The following is a 15,797-nucleotide window of genomic DNA, read 5'->3' as shown; positions in this document are numbered from 1 at the left end:
GTCAGAGCCAAGAATGAGCCTGGGGGAACATCTCATACTCTATGGCACTCTCAGGCGTGTTATATGCAAGCTCCTACAGAGTAGTGGGCACAGGATCTGTGACGCTGCACGGACTCCCACACAGCAATGTGCTGGTTGGGTTTCTGCAGGGCCAGCAGCTTTACCCTCATGGGGCAGGGGTGATGCCCTCTCTGCAGCAATACAAGTTATGCGTTCCAACGGCTGGTCCTAAGTGTAATATTTTTCACTTCTTCTGTTGTCCTTTAGTTAATCCAACTAAACAAATTATTTTAACTATTTGCAAAATGAATCATTTTTCATTCCAAAACTTTCAGCACAGTAGGTAGTGATCACACTTACAATAAAGCTAGGCCAGCTAAACCATTAAAAGTAATTAGTGCTATTTTTAAAGCCTCTTGGCTGTGTTAAATAATGCATGAAAAGCACAATTAGGAGTTCATATGTGAACAAGACCTAAGTCCTAATACGATTAAAAGAATCTGATTAAACAAATAGACCAACAAAGTTTGTTCCTTTGTTTCATTTAGCTTTATAGAAAATATTGAACATTTTGTACACTTAGAGAATGAGTTGATCGATGGTACTATTTATTATTGCTTTACCCGGTTTCCTTATGTACCTGTTTCTGAATCACATACTGTATGCCTATTTATTATCAATAATGGAATCTGTAAAAAAAATAAGGTCACCCATGTATGTAATTATATAAACCCTAAAGAAGTGGGAACTCCAAAACTTTTCCTCCCTGGCACTCCACTGACTTGCACTTACGATCTTGTTGGATGGGTTAGGACCTGCCAGTACACTTCTTACAATAAATAACCAAAATAAAAGCGACCATCATAATCATCCATCATATTCGAAACAATCACCATGATCAACGCTTACAATTAGGCTAGGCCAAAAACATGCAATTAGGTTAATTGGCCCCAAAATTGGCCTTAGACTGTGGTAACGACATACGGCTATGGTAGGGACATTAGACTGTTAGCCCCTTTGTGGAACAGATAGTGACATGACTATGGACTTTGCACAGCGCTGCGTAATATGTTGGTGCTATATAAATACTGTGTAATATTAATAATGGGCCAGCTAAATAATCTCTGATTAGATAACACATATAGAGCTGAAACCAAAAGCAAATGTCATTGTTCAAATGAAAATATCTAAATCTATGGCATGATTATACTCATTTGTACTAAATAGTAGTTTTGTAGACGCCCTACAATTTTTTCAGTAGCATTGTGTTAGCTAGGAATTCTAATATAAACACTAGGTGGCGCTGTTAGCAGTTCAATATCAAGCAAACAACACAGGGTACGGCATCCCGCGTACCCAGAATTCTCTTCCAGTGACGCCATGTTTCAGTAAGGTGTAAGGTTGCGTTTACAGTTTTTTCCATGCTCTCATGCACACCTCCTCCATGGCAGTAAACACAAAAGGCGTTAATGATTTTCTAGCTTGTTATACTCCCTGGCCGTCTGTTATCAGACTTGTCCAAAGTCCAAGGGCGAGGCGGGCTCTGGAGGTGTGAGGGTGGCTAGGCCAGGATTACCCAGCACACGGTATATGACAGACATTAGCGTTTCCGCACCTGAACACTTAGAAAGAGGAAGCGGAAGCCTGCCCGTGTCTTTGACTTGACAAGTGTAGGTGACTTCCTTACTGTCAAATACACCTGCTGGATTAATATTTTTCTTACATCAGAACTGTAGGTTTAATATTTGCTGACTATCAGACAAATATTAAAGGTCAGAGTTAGAAGAAAGAAATCAAATGTAAACGCTAAGAGTATACGAATAACAGAAAGATAAGACCACTGGTAAAGTAAAGACAAATAAAACACTTTATACCAACTTGCGGTCACTCTCTAGATATAGGGAGGTCTCTGTAGTTAATGTATGAGCATTACAGATGCAAAGTTTTCCGAGCATGTTATGTAACTTGTAATGAAAGTGTTCTAATCTTTTCACATGAAAGGTAGTTCTGGTGAAAGTACAGAACACAACCGAACAGATCTACCTCTTTACACATACGGAGAAATGTACAGGTGAACACTTCTACACTGGTTCTTCCATTACCACACTGATCAATTTAGATGTTAGGAGCAAAGCCTTGTGTAAACTACAAGTTGCTGAAATTGCAGTATACATGAGCTATGGGGTCTTTTTTTATAAAGAATATGGCCTGCGATCTACATTATTTGCCATTATTTGTTGGACATTAATCTGTCAGACTGTCACATATACAGTATTATAAAATAAATATTTTTATTATTATTTTTTTTTGTATGACATCATCTTCTTGTTGCACTAGGTGATAAGTTAAAAAGACATACACAACATTTCGGGGTGCAGAGGAAGCCTTGTAATTTATGCATAGAAGTGGAAGAAGAAGAATATATGCAACAGTTGTACACACTATGGGCCTGATTTATTAAAGCTCTCCAAGGCTGGAGAAGATACACTTTCATCAGTGAAGTTGGGTAATCCAGCACACCTGGAATGGATCCGGTCCAGGATTAAAAACATTTCATAGCAAATAGCAAATTACTTAAGAAATTAATTCCAGGTTTTCTAGATCACCCAACTTCACTAATAAAAGTGTATTTTCTCCCGTCTTGGAGAGTTTTAATAAGTCAGGCCCAATGAGGGAGAACCAGAAAGTACCTAACTAAGCATATAGCACAAAGAGCTGGCATAGAAATGTATGAATATACAGCAATCATAAAACAATAGGCGTGAGTGCTTTGCCCTTAGTAGCCAACAGGATTTCCATTGGCAGTTAAATAGGACATCATAAAACATTTTCCGATAACAAACCAAATTCACCCTTTACAATGAACACGATTTACCCATCAACAGTCACACACAACCTAAGTAACTTTGAAGAGTTTCCAATACCAAACAATATGCTGGAGTTGCAGTTGTAACATGCACATGTGCTTAGTAGTGCAATTAATAAGGATAGGAATCAGGAATAGGCGAAAAATAGCACTAAAGTATTGCTAAACCTTGTAACACAGTCACACAACAAAGGGCACATGTCTTTTTTTTCTATCAGATAGCTTATCACTAATTAGCGCTATTCAGGAATATTTCCTCTGGTATTTATAGGAACAGAAGATAGAAAAGCATCACAAGGACAATAAATGAGAACATATTTTTGCATATAAGTCTAGAGGTTGATAACTGTAACTGATGTTTCCGTGATATCTGTAACATTTTTGATTTTGTTACTTTCTGTGTGTTCACTGGACGTGGAAACAGAAAAAGTTAAATTGGTAGCAGTCTGACAAGCTTGAAATCCTTGCTACAGGACTAAGGCTACGTACACACGTGCAATATTTATCAGACAATTAGTCATTAGTCGTTCGTTACCAAGGATAATTATCATTGGAAAAGAATGACTAACAACCGATCGTCCGACAATCGTTAACAAAAAAATGCACAACAACTGGCCAACGGCACCGATGAACGAGGGATGTCACTGGAAACGGGGGACGATTGTTCGCTATCTATTGTGTGTACAGTCGTTCAGTGATTGTTCTGTGATACACTTTCTCCTGTACATGTCACTTTCTGCATCGTTCAAACGATCGTATCTGGTGTGTGAACATTAATGATGGATTATATTTGAACGATCGTATTGTTTCAGCATCTACAGAATTGTGTACAATACGATCGTTCAAAATAATCATGAATAATCGTTGATCTGTTGTTAATAGTTCACTTTCTATCGACAATTATTGAACGTGTGTATGTAGCCTAAAACATGGCCACAACAAATATTCTTTCTGGAACATAAAGGACCTCTTGATCAAGTTTCATATCCCCCCACCTCCTAGATTGTAAGCTCTTCGGGGCAGAGTCCTCTCCTCCTGTGTCACTGTATCTGTCTGTCATTTGGAACCCCTATTTAATGTACAGCACTGCGTAATATGTTTGCGCTATATAAATCCTGTTTATTATTATTAATAATAATACTTAATAAGTAGGTTCTTTGAACCCTCAAATGTTGGTTGTTGACTACAACTTTATTAATATTAAACAGGATATATATAACGCCAACATATTACGCAGCGCCGTACATTACATAGGGATTGCAAGTACACACTGTTTTTTAATTATTTACAGAAAGCTTGTGAAGTTTCTTGTGCCGTTCTGTCCCTGTCATCATTTTCTGTTTGGCCAATGTTCGCCTTAGCACTACATATGTCCAAAAGACTGAAGAGGTGTGTATAACAGATGTTGTAAATAAATCATTACTATGAAGTGGACAGATCTACTTGGGCTTGGTTCAAGAACAGCATGACGTATCATGCTTGAAGTTTTCAAACTTTGCAGAAAACTCAACTGAAGTGTACAGGAGGAAAATCTTGTATTCAATATGGCCATTTATAGGTACAATAACCTAGGTATTGTCAAACAAAAAGTATCTCCACACAATTTTTTATAACTCTCTCTCCTAACAGCTGAAACATGCACTAAACCTGGTGAACCAGCAAACCTGAGATGAATGTCTTAAAAATCAATTGGTCTTAGTTCGTAAATGTTTTATATCCTAGACCCAGGTTCCCCTATTATAGTCTATCTTCTCTACTCTTGATAAATTAGGCCCATTTTATTGTGACCATGATCAAGAGGACTGTTGTGTCCCTGAAATATTACATCGGCTCTGAAAGCAACTTTATTAATAAAGTTTTCAAACTGGAATCTAGTTTGCCCGCTTTTACATGGACTTTGTATACCAATGTTTCCCAAGCCCCATCTTCAAGGCTCAGAGACAGAATTGCAGTACAGACTGTTTAAATTTTGCAATAAATACCTGACACTAGTAGTTAAATGTAAAACAAATTCTTGGAGTTCTACTTTCTAAGCCTAAAATCAGGGTTCCCAAAAACCCAACAAGCAACCTTAGACTAACCATTAATCAAGCCAAGTGCTAAAGCTGAGGACAGGAACACTTGGTGGACAGACAGAGAGGCAAAAAACTAATTAAGTCGAAAATACAACTCTAATTACGACACATAAAAATACTTGGGCCAAACTTCCAAAGTAACCCAAAAATTAACATTAGTGGAAAGCCTGACCAAAGACAATATAAAAGCACAATCTTTTGAAAAGGGGAGATGTTTCTGGTTTTATAAGTATTTAGAAGTATTCATATATACTTCTTTGGTAGTGGCATATCAGCCCCTGAGGTTTTAAGAAACTGAATAGTGTTTTTTAAATGCAGGCTTATGGAGCAATAATTGGCACAACTGAACATGAGGGACTTGGGGTACAGAAATGATTAATGATGCTTAGCTCTGCCATATAGAACTGCACAATAATGGGGAACATTTTATCAGAAGAGTGATATCACAAGACAGGTTACACCATGATAAACACCAGGTGGAATGACAGGTGACAGTTGATAAACACCTCTAAAACAGATCTTCCAAATGATAGTGTGACATATTGAAGAAGGAATGCAATGTTTACCTTAGTTTTATGTTAATGCAAACTCAGATTAGTTTGTTTAATGGTTCTTTGATCCAAGACTATTTATGATAAAGACTTTGGCTGCCAATGTACAACAAAGTGTCAGTCTCATTTTGGGTTGGACAAAGTGTCAGACAATTATTGTTCCCTGTTCCCACTAGTGAGATTTTACCCTAGCTCTGGTCACAAAGATAGTAAAATACCATCTCTCCAATAGGAAAACAAACGTTTTTAGTAGTGAAGTCAGGACGTTTGTCAATGTCTTCTTGTCCCAGTGACAAGTATGTCCATAAATTCTTGTTCTGGTGCCACAGGGACAAGTAAATCTGCCTAGTTGGATACAGACAGCAAAAGAAAGTTGACAGCAAGTCTAACCCAACCATACTCCAGCCCAGAGGTAGGCAAACTCCAGGCCTTTAAGCCAGATACAGCCTAGCCAGTATTCCAGTCCGGCCTAACGCCCCCCTAGTTATTTATTTATTTATTGTTGGATCCGGCCTAATTGAATTGTCGCATTATCGCGAGTTCCCGTGATATCATCAATATCATCCCGCACAGCAACCCCAATTACTATGCCTAGAGAGCAGAAACAATGGGCAGCTACCAGTTCAAGGTTGATCTTGAACGTCATGTCTTCAACCCCGAATAGACTGACAAATTATTCTTCGTCCAATGTGGCAACAAAGCCCTGTGTTTAGTGTGCAACAACACCAACAGCACTTTCAAGCGCTCTTATCTTAAGGGGCATTTCAATGCCAGGCACACGCACACATACAGAGACTACACCGCGGATGAGCGGAAGACTGAGGCTGCTCGCTTGCAGTCACAGTTGGAAAAAACCTTTCCTTGCACACCTTGTTTTTTCTGGCCTAGTGTGCCTTCTTGACCTCCTGAAATGGCCAAGTAGTCCAAAAAGTTTGCCAACCCTTGCTCTAGCCAAACAAAATTTACCATTTTCCTGGAGCTAAGGTTTAAATTAGAAATGTTTTCTTGTACAAAATGCATAGTGATACAGCTAGAGTTTTTCACACCAGAATCCAGCATCAGAAAGACAATTTACTGAAGTTCTATTGTAAAAATGGCCTTACGGTTTAGAGGCAGTGTAGCCTTTTTCTTGGTGCAGCTAAAAAACATAGGACCAATACAATACTTGTGCAGAGTAATCTCCTGTCCTGAAGAAAGAAAATTCTCTTTTACGTTGCACAGTTCACTTTACATAGAAGAAACATTTAAACCTGTAGTAGTTATTCTGAGCCCACATCTTCTGTCAGGTGGACTACAAGCATATTCGATCAGCTTTCTAGGTATAGGGGCAGTGACAGAGGAGGAGAAAACTCCCTTGTCATCAATAAGTCTGATTTTCCCTGCTTACAGGTTCCTCTTCTGTCCCAGGACTTTACAAAGAAATCCTCTATGAGGTATAACATGACAGGTATTAAATGCTGTGACTTATGCTGATTGCCTGATGACTGAAACCAAATAAAATGACCAATTGACTGTGTTTGGGAAAAGGGTAGGTTTGGGTGAAAAAAAAAAACAATATGCCAGCAAATAGTACTAGAAATATAATACATAGTACTTAACTATGTGGCTGCAGTCAGGATTGCGAGCAGGAGAACATTCACCTGGGTTCGCTAACCAGAAAACTGGTAGGGCGTCAAGAAAGTTTACAACCACCAAAATTGTTAATTGGGTTTTACAGAATAGTTGTTCTCAATTCCCACACATATATCTCTCCTATGTTATTAGGAAGAAACATTTCAATATACCAATAATTCTGCCTATATAGACCAATAAGAATAAGCATTTAAGTAACATTTTGTAGAACAAATGTTACGTTACGGCAGCTGATACAATTAACCAGTTTGTGGATGTGAAAATAAGATTAGGCAAATGAGGGAACTGCTTATATTTGAATTCTGGCACCTTAGGCACTTTTTTTGTTTTAAATATATGAAAAGCAATACTAGTTTTTGACATTGGAAACGGTAACATCCAAAAATGTGTCATCCATCACCAATATACCGGGATCATGTCTGAGCATGATTCCAGTATATAGATAATATTTTTTTAAGGCAGAGAGGTTTCTCTACACAATTCTATGAATTTGTGTCCTAATGCATAATATAGATCAATTAAATCCAGTGGTTTCAGATTTTTGTGTCTTATTTTTGGATATTACCATATTCACTATTTTTAGAAACAGATGATAGTATGGAAAGCATCTGTAAAACCAGCCATTTGCCAACTATTTAAAGGTTAGTTACAGATTAATAGGCTAAACACTTAGAGCTCTATTAATAAAACATGGAATCAGACATTCCCTCAAACATAAGCTGGTAGAAATCAATTACTGCCATTAAAACACATGGACCAGGAAGAATCCCACCAGGGAATTTCCTGTTTTTAATATTGAGCCCTTAAAAGTAAATTTCTATTTATGAATGGAAAAAAGGGCCCCTAGTTTGAATATTTGTCTGGAATCATATAACCAACTAGAAAAATTAAACATCAACTCACAAGGCCATCAATCGATCTTGTCTCCCACCTTCAAACTGTTATAATCATTAGGTTTCAATATCTCTTATATAATCAAGCGATAAGGATCACCAAACTTTTAAGGTTATCAAACTGATGATCTAAAGTTCATGACAGATAAAACAGGTTAGCAAAGCTTGCGTTCAACCTGATTTTCCACGCTATGTTGTTTATTGCTATAAAAGATTTGATGCTAGATAAGATCTAGGGAAAAAAATTGCATAAACAATCCTTTTTATAATGACCCTGATGTGCTCATAGACTGTGTGTTGTTCTAGATGTCATTATCTTAGGAATTAGGATATTTATATTGTACTAAAAAAAGAATGTCCAGAACTGAGCTGAAAACTATAAACGGTGAAGCATCTCCCATTTCTGTCCAAAACGCCATGGCTGCTCGCTGCTCCTTCTGCGTATGCCTGAGATCGAAGGGGCATTTTCCTACACGAAGGGTAAAGAGATGCCAATCTCATGCATGTGCAGTGAGATCGGCTCTCTTTTTTTCCCCTTTCCAGCAGGCTACGCCAACCGATCTCAAACCGGTGAAATTGGCTGGCGTAGCCAGAAGAAGGGTGAAGATGGCACGGTCTGGCGCTTACTCCACTCCGGGATGAAGAAGATTTCCAGGATGGCGTGCGACCCGATTGAGGAAAGGTCCAGTGCTGTCAAGAGATCTGCAGAATTATTAGTATGTGATTTTTTTTTTATTTTTTTTTTTGGTTTAGTTCTGGTTTAAAGAACACATTGGTGTCACCTCGCCTTCAGTCTGAATTCTTCTATAGTAAGGATGACAGGCCTAATATTAGGAAGGATATAGGTTCCGAAACCAGTTTTATGTTTTTTTTATCTAAAAATATCAAAAACTTCTTTTCTTTTTATAAAAAAAATATAAAATCCCTCTCCAATTTTTTGTTTGTTTCTGACTAGGAATATTTCACACCTCTGATGATAGACAACAAGGCAAAAATGGGATAGATCTACCGAACAGCAATACAACTTGACGGGAAGTTCAAAACCTAAACCTTCTAAAATAAAATGAATGGCATTAGATTATTTTAGAATAATGGCTTTATTACTGTAAAGCAATACACAACTACAACTACAATCTACCTGCTCTATCCTGCTAGTTACCAAACTTTCCTCCTCAAGGCAGATCTATTATCTCTCTTCAGCGTTGCCACCCTTACTGTGCATGCCCCGGATTTGATCAGTGAAAATGTAGCGCTTCCTCTATTTTCCATTGTCCACACCACTTGACTCCTGATGTTTACAGTTTGTGTGCTCCAACAACCAGAGCATGCACAGTTTTACTAGTACTGGAATACATGGCTTTCCTAGATTCCATACCACACAACACTAAACATCAACTGGCTCTTGCTGGCCACTGGTAAAGGTTATGCAAACAATGGGGTGATGTATGCAGTCATATCACACACTTGATGAAACCATATCATAAAAAGTGGAGGGCAGAGTAATGGAAAATGTCACGTCTAAAAAAAAGCTAAAAACTGCAAACATTTACAATTTGTTACAGTGATTTATGCAATATTAGTTTTGTGGGTTCTCAATTTTTGAATTTTGGCAATTTTAGAATGATCAATTTACATGTACTTTAATCTGTTGCAAGGGTCGGCAAGCTCCAAATCTTTTCTTAATGAAGTTCTGCACAAGTACAAACTACTCTACATGAGACAAGCTTCCTACCTTAATGTGGCAACCATAGTGAGAATCTGAACAATCCAAAATCTTCTTCTGTTTACTGACTCATGCTGACAGGGAACACGGGAAGGGGGAGTGTGTGATTATGTGTGTGGTTAGTATAGTGTTTTTTTTTAGAAATTGTAAAACTTCCAACTTGTGAAATAGGAGAGGGACACCTTTTAGTTCACTGTAGTCCAAGGAAACTTCCCTAATGTGTCCATAGGTGCACAAACCTTTAAGAGTAATATGCAAAAACAGAACAGTTTAATAAATTTAAAATATCATCCTTAAAGTCTCTATACTTGACTTGTTAAAATAGTTTTAATGTAAAAAAAAAAAAAAAAATTAACTAAAAACCAAAGGAGGTTCGATTTTGGTAAAGTGTTAGCAAGTTGTCCTATGCACGTAAGAATGATTACATCGTCAACCTGCAAACAACAAGTCTTCATACTTGATCAATACTGCCGATCGATAAATAATAATAATAATAATAATAAGTATACGGCCTACTCCAAAAACAGTTTACATGATTAAAAAAACATAAACGTATATAAGTATTAAGTTGCATGAACAAAATCTATTATTTTTTTCTTATTTTATTACGTACATAACACTAACAATATCTTGGCTTCACGCATTTTTCTTAAATTACACAAAGATAATGTCAACCACACCGCATTTTTGAGCAACTAAAATTTCTCTAAATAAAGCATTGCTGACTCCAAAACCTGTGCCTGTGTCTAGGGTAATGGTTTATGAATTACTCCCATAGAAAACATTTCACATTGATGAAAGTGAATCAAGGAAGCAAACAATTCCATAAATGCTGTCTACCAGGTCACTGACCCCCGTTACCTGCTCTGATCCAAAGCATTTTGGCTTGCACATCAGATTGTGACCTCTCTCCACACCTGCTCCGAGCTCTGTCCTCCAGGCTAGGCTAGAAGTCCAGGCCCCCTCCACAGGGGCGTGCTACTGCTGATGCCACTTGTTTCTACAGTCTTGAGAGAGGATTTGGGTTTGGGAGGGGATTACATTAGGGGCAGTCATGTGTTACAGCTGTACCAGGACGCTCAGGTTCCCTCTGTTACCAGCTCACGCCAAGAGTACAACTTCTCAACAAAAAAAAAAGCTTCTTAGGAATTGAGAAACACCTTACTTCACTAAGGTGACCATGCCTGTGACAAGCTGTATTCAAAATAACTAAGAGGGAAATACATTTTACACAAGCATGCTCAAAGAAATTGAAGCAAACTAGATGTTTGTATGTACATCAATATTCACAAGGCTAAGCTGCACATTTATTTTGCATAATATATTATATGCTTAATATTGTGGATACCTACCTAAGAGTTACAATTCTCTGTGCCTTTGGTAAATCAATGCTACTACAGCTCACAAGGATGGACATCATTTGTAAAGGGATATTCTTCTGCTTGACATAAGCTTCTGTGGGCAGGTACTTCTTTAGGTACACTTCCTCATTAATGCATGGCCAATTAGTGAATCATGTAATGGAAACTCAATATGAATGCAGGTGGGGGTCAGATATTGAAATAGGGAAGATTAGTCATATAACTGATCGAACACGAAATCATTGGTAATGGCAAGCTTTATGGTTGAAGCATTTCATAGGCTGCCGATCTGAATTTCACTCTATGGTGCAGAAAACTAAAAAAATTCAGTGAGCAGCAGATCTGTGATCAAAATATCCTGTTATTAAGAGAGTGGTGGCAAACCCTCTTCTTTACAGCAATGGTGTGTAGAAGGCCATTTCTAAATGCACAGTATTTGAACATTAAATAGTAAGTGCTATAGAAAATAATGAATCCGATGCCAGATCTTACTTCGCCATTCGGGTAGTAGAACAACATAAGTACATCTACACAAGGCTTAGCAAACATTCTGCACTGGAGAATCTTCCTACTGAACATGTTTTTATATACAATGTATGATTAGGACTTGTGAATATTGATTGACTTTAAGGTGATTGTAGCCATATTAGTGCTATGAGTGTTGTCTGTAATATATTTTTCGTTTGCACTAACAGTTAAATTTTCAGGACAAGCTTTGGTGGGTCAACCACTTATGAAGTGGGGGTTAAGCCACAAAAGCTTGTCCTAAAAATGTAACTGTTAGTGCAAATTTAGAAAAAAAATCAAAGGCTGTACTCAATTTAGTTGATAAAAACTGTAAAAATCACTGTTTTATAATTACCCTCCTAAATGCTAGAGAAGAAATTATTGGAAAGGCTGGGTTGGTGGGACTAAGTGTTTGGGGCAACCTAAGGGTTAGGTTAAGGTAAGGGTAATAATGGAAATAACATGGAAGTTACAATTTCTTTTGACTACATAGAGTACATACACATAAAAATAAAAACAAACTATAAATGATAAGACATTTATAATTTTTTCATTGTCAGTAAGAAAGCGTTAAAAGTATGTTATATTATAGAAATAAAACGTGAGAGAGTGTGTATCCCACACAGTCAGAGTCAGAAACCCAAGGAATTTGCATTACCCTTAATACAGGCCTTGAATCAAAATGCAAAGCCGGCTTATTTATTAGTGAATCAACTTTCCATGCTAAAAAAATCTCAATTAAAGTTTACAAAAAACGCTAGTCATGGGACATAAAGCTTGCAATTCATGCAGATGTAATTATTTAGGTACTTTTATAGGTTACATACACAGGAACCCATAATGCTAACAAAGCATATACAGCACCTGTTTCTCAACAAAACAAAAACTATTTAGCACCAGGTCTGATCATCATTCTACATAACAGGACAAGGTTCCATTGCTGTAAAAAGTAAATCATAAGCTGCTTTTTAAATTGACTTTACATTACAGAGATTAACTTTGCAAAACTTTTGCTTCTTATCTTTCAAGTTTAGATTGATAATGGTGAAAATGTTTACCCCATTAAGCAAACTTCAAAAACTGTTAAATTACGAACAGATCATCAGTAATCGGTTCCTGTGAATAACAGTTACAAGCTGGAAAGTGTGTGAGATGAACTTGGATTGGTGATGCCTTCCTAAATCTAAACAAAGGAGATATTTGCTGAGAAAATATACAGTGGATCCCCCCACTAAAAATACACACAAACACTCTGACCTGAGTAGCGTTCATTGCCAAAGGACACTGAACACAGCCACTGGTAATTAAATCCTCCTGCTTGGCCATACACCTTGCACTAAATACATGTACTACATGTACAGTGTGTTTTTCTTTTCTAATAATGAACTAAAGATAAACTTCAGAAAGCCTGAAGCTTATAGATAAATACAGATATAGGTAAATCTTATATATATATATATATAAGATAAATAGCAATGTTTGGAGAGGCAGCTATACCTCAAATTTTTCCCTGCCTTTTACTTCAAATAACATTTTTTTAGAGTTGATAATAATTTTTTTATATTAAATGTTTTTTTTCAATTTTGTGCATTTTTATAAATATTTAAATTGGGATGTGTCCTGGTTTGAAGAGTGTGCTTTAAGGAATCATCCATTTTGGTTTTATATGGTCCTGATATGTAAATTTGACCTTGGTTGGAAAAATGGCATAAGTGGAAGGATCTATGCCTCTAAATATTTCAAAGATGAGAAAGACAACTGGTTAAATCCTATGGAGGTATGTGGACCGGGGAAGAATCGGCTTCATGTGAATGCAAAGTCAAGAATGTTAGTTCTTCTGGGCAGGGTCCTCTCCTCCTGTGTCACTGTCTGTATTCGTCTGTCTTTTGCAACCCCTATTTAATGTACAGCCCTGCATAATATGTTAGCACTTTATAAATACTGTCTAAAAATAACAATAAAGTAAGGTCATACTTACATGATTGTCATTCAGCAAACAGGCCTGCCCTTTGCACTTTACCACCCTTCTGCCCACTTTCCCTCAATGGTAGTTATAACAGGGTCTATAGGCCTTTATTAATCTGTCCTGAATTGATGGTTAGGAACGGCTTTTAAGTCATGTTATGTTGGGTGCCCATAGTTTATTTGTGGGTAGCACTGTTCTGTTATAGTCAGCCATAAGCTAAAATTGGTTTGCCTTTATTTTTGGAACAAATATGCTCTGTAATTAATGAAGCCATGGCCTTGCTTATCGAACCATGTCCGCTCATTGTTTTCATTAAGGGGGTGATGGGCAAGTTGTAGTTGGTGGTATGGTATAATTTATCATGCTTGTGCTTCTGAACTGTCATGTCATTTGAACATAAAGCTCATATACAGATGTTTAGAGAAGCTTTGTTTTAATAACACAAGAAAGGGTACAGGGATTTTGAAAAAAAACAAGCAGTAAAATTGCAATGGCTGCAAATAGCAAAAAATTAATCAATGGCTGCAGATTGACACAACAAGGTAATGTTTAAAATATTAACATAATTTGGTGGCTTTAAATGCATTCCAAGACCTATTTTATTTTAATCTAAACCCTGCCTGACAATGATGAATGCAATACATGAATCTCAGAAGTATTGGCTTGTTAAACAGGAAGAAGTCAGCACTTTGGAAAATCACGTCACACCTAAGAGCCATAAAATAACACTGTATTAGGTGACATTTGAAAGATACTGTACCAGAACCTGCAGATATTTTGAGCTACCAGCTTTTTAAAATGTCATTCCTAGCCTATATTTCTAAAATAAGGAGGTTTACTTTAGCTTCAAAATAGGTTGTTTATCCATACCATCTCTTTTATATCAATATTTATTAGAACAGACATACCCCTTAAACATTTACTACAACAGTTATCTGGTCAAACAGGTATGCATTTACCATATGACAACATACATTCTTTTAGCTTCTCCCAATCCTAAAGCATATAGCGCCAACATATTATGCAGCGCTTTACAAACTCCATAGTCATATCACAAACTGTCCCTCAAAGGGGTTCACAATCTAATGTCCCTACTATGGCCATATGTCATTATCACTGTTTTTGAGGGATGCCAGTTAACCTAACTGCATGTTTTTGGAATGTGGGAGGAAACCGGAGCACCCAGAGCAACCCACACTAACACAGGGGTTACTTTTAAATTTCTTGCAGATCGTGTTCTGGCCCAGATTGGAACCTGTGATCTAGTGCTGCAAAGGCTTGAGTGCTATTCACTGAGCCAACTGTGCTAAAATCATTTTCCTATATTGATCAAGCCTATATCATAGATCTCTACAGACTACTATGGTGCCATATCCAGAGGCAAGAGATTATACCAAAAGCTGCAAACATTGTAGTAGACCAAAGTCATGCAGTAAAGGTAAATGTGTAATTTGGATGGGGTATTTAGGTCCGTTGGGGGGTGAACAGGATGAATGTCATTTGTATTTTTATCTCAGGAAAAGAAAAGATAAAAGGTAGTGTGTTTATAACATGTAAGGGTTTTTACATATTGGACATTTAATACAACAAAAGAGGAAAGATCACTTATACTGACCAATAAGATTGCTTGTTTCCCTGAGATCTCTGATAATGACAACCAATTAGTCACAACAGAAAAATACTCTGCTCATGTTCTCATTTTTTCTTCAATATACAACTGTCAATCTGTGCTTTCCAAAAAGCGTATTTCCCAACAAGGTTTCATGGAGACGGGCAGAACCCTATAATGCTCTAAAAAAAAATCTACCTTTAAATAATAAAATGAAAGGGCAAAAAAATTGAAGTATATTGTTCACTCCTTCTTATCACTGTGTACACTACAGAATAAACTATTAACATTTTTTGAATGTGTGTCATTGCTGTAAAAAGGCAATGGTGTTCTACTAGAGCCAAAACAGTACAATCTAAATAGAAGCATATTAGTTTCTATGAAATCAAGAGGAAAGTCAAAACCATTTCTTTCTACAGCCAGAAGTGCTACCTGTGTAAGATACACACCATCATACAACCAGAAAACCTTCAAGTGGACAGTTGCCAGAAAGGTTATGGCTCATCTAGTAACCAAACAAACTACCGCTTATTGCCACAACAGTTTACCTTGGAAACATTTAATCAGTCTGGCTTTAATGGTTGACCTGAGCAATGTTGTTGTGCTTCCTACAT

The 15,797-nt window shown here is 37.1% G+C and overlaps 1 protein-coding gene across 4 annotated transcripts in view; it reads right to left on the bottom strand.

Annotated features, from left to right (window-relative positions):
- Positions 1–15,797, bottom strand: part of MYRF (myelin regulatory factor) — an 85,668-nt gene that overhangs the window by 54,705 nt on the left and 15,166 nt on the right. Inside the window, exon 1 of one of the 4 annotated variants that reach the window (XM_072421768.1) lies at positions 10,602–10,680. The exons of the other annotated variants lie outside the window; for them this stretch is intronic. Within the exon in view, the coding sequence (XP_072277869.1) occupies positions 10,602–10,620 (19 nt within the window). The 5' untranslated portion in view covers positions 10,621–10,680. Of the gene's footprint in view, positions 1–10,601; positions 10,681–15,797 lie in introns of those variants that run through there. 4 annotated transcript variants of the gene reach the window in all.

Source organism: Pyxicephalus adspersus, chromosome 9 (genome assembly GCF_032062135.1).
Source record: "Pyxicephalus adspersus chromosome 9, UCB_Pads_2.0, whole genome shotgun sequence".
Lineage (NCBI taxonomy): Eukaryota > Metazoa > Chordata > Amphibia > Anura > Pyxicephalidae > Pyxicephalus > Pyxicephalus adspersus.
This window is presented reverse-complemented; position numbering and strand designations above follow the sequence as displayed.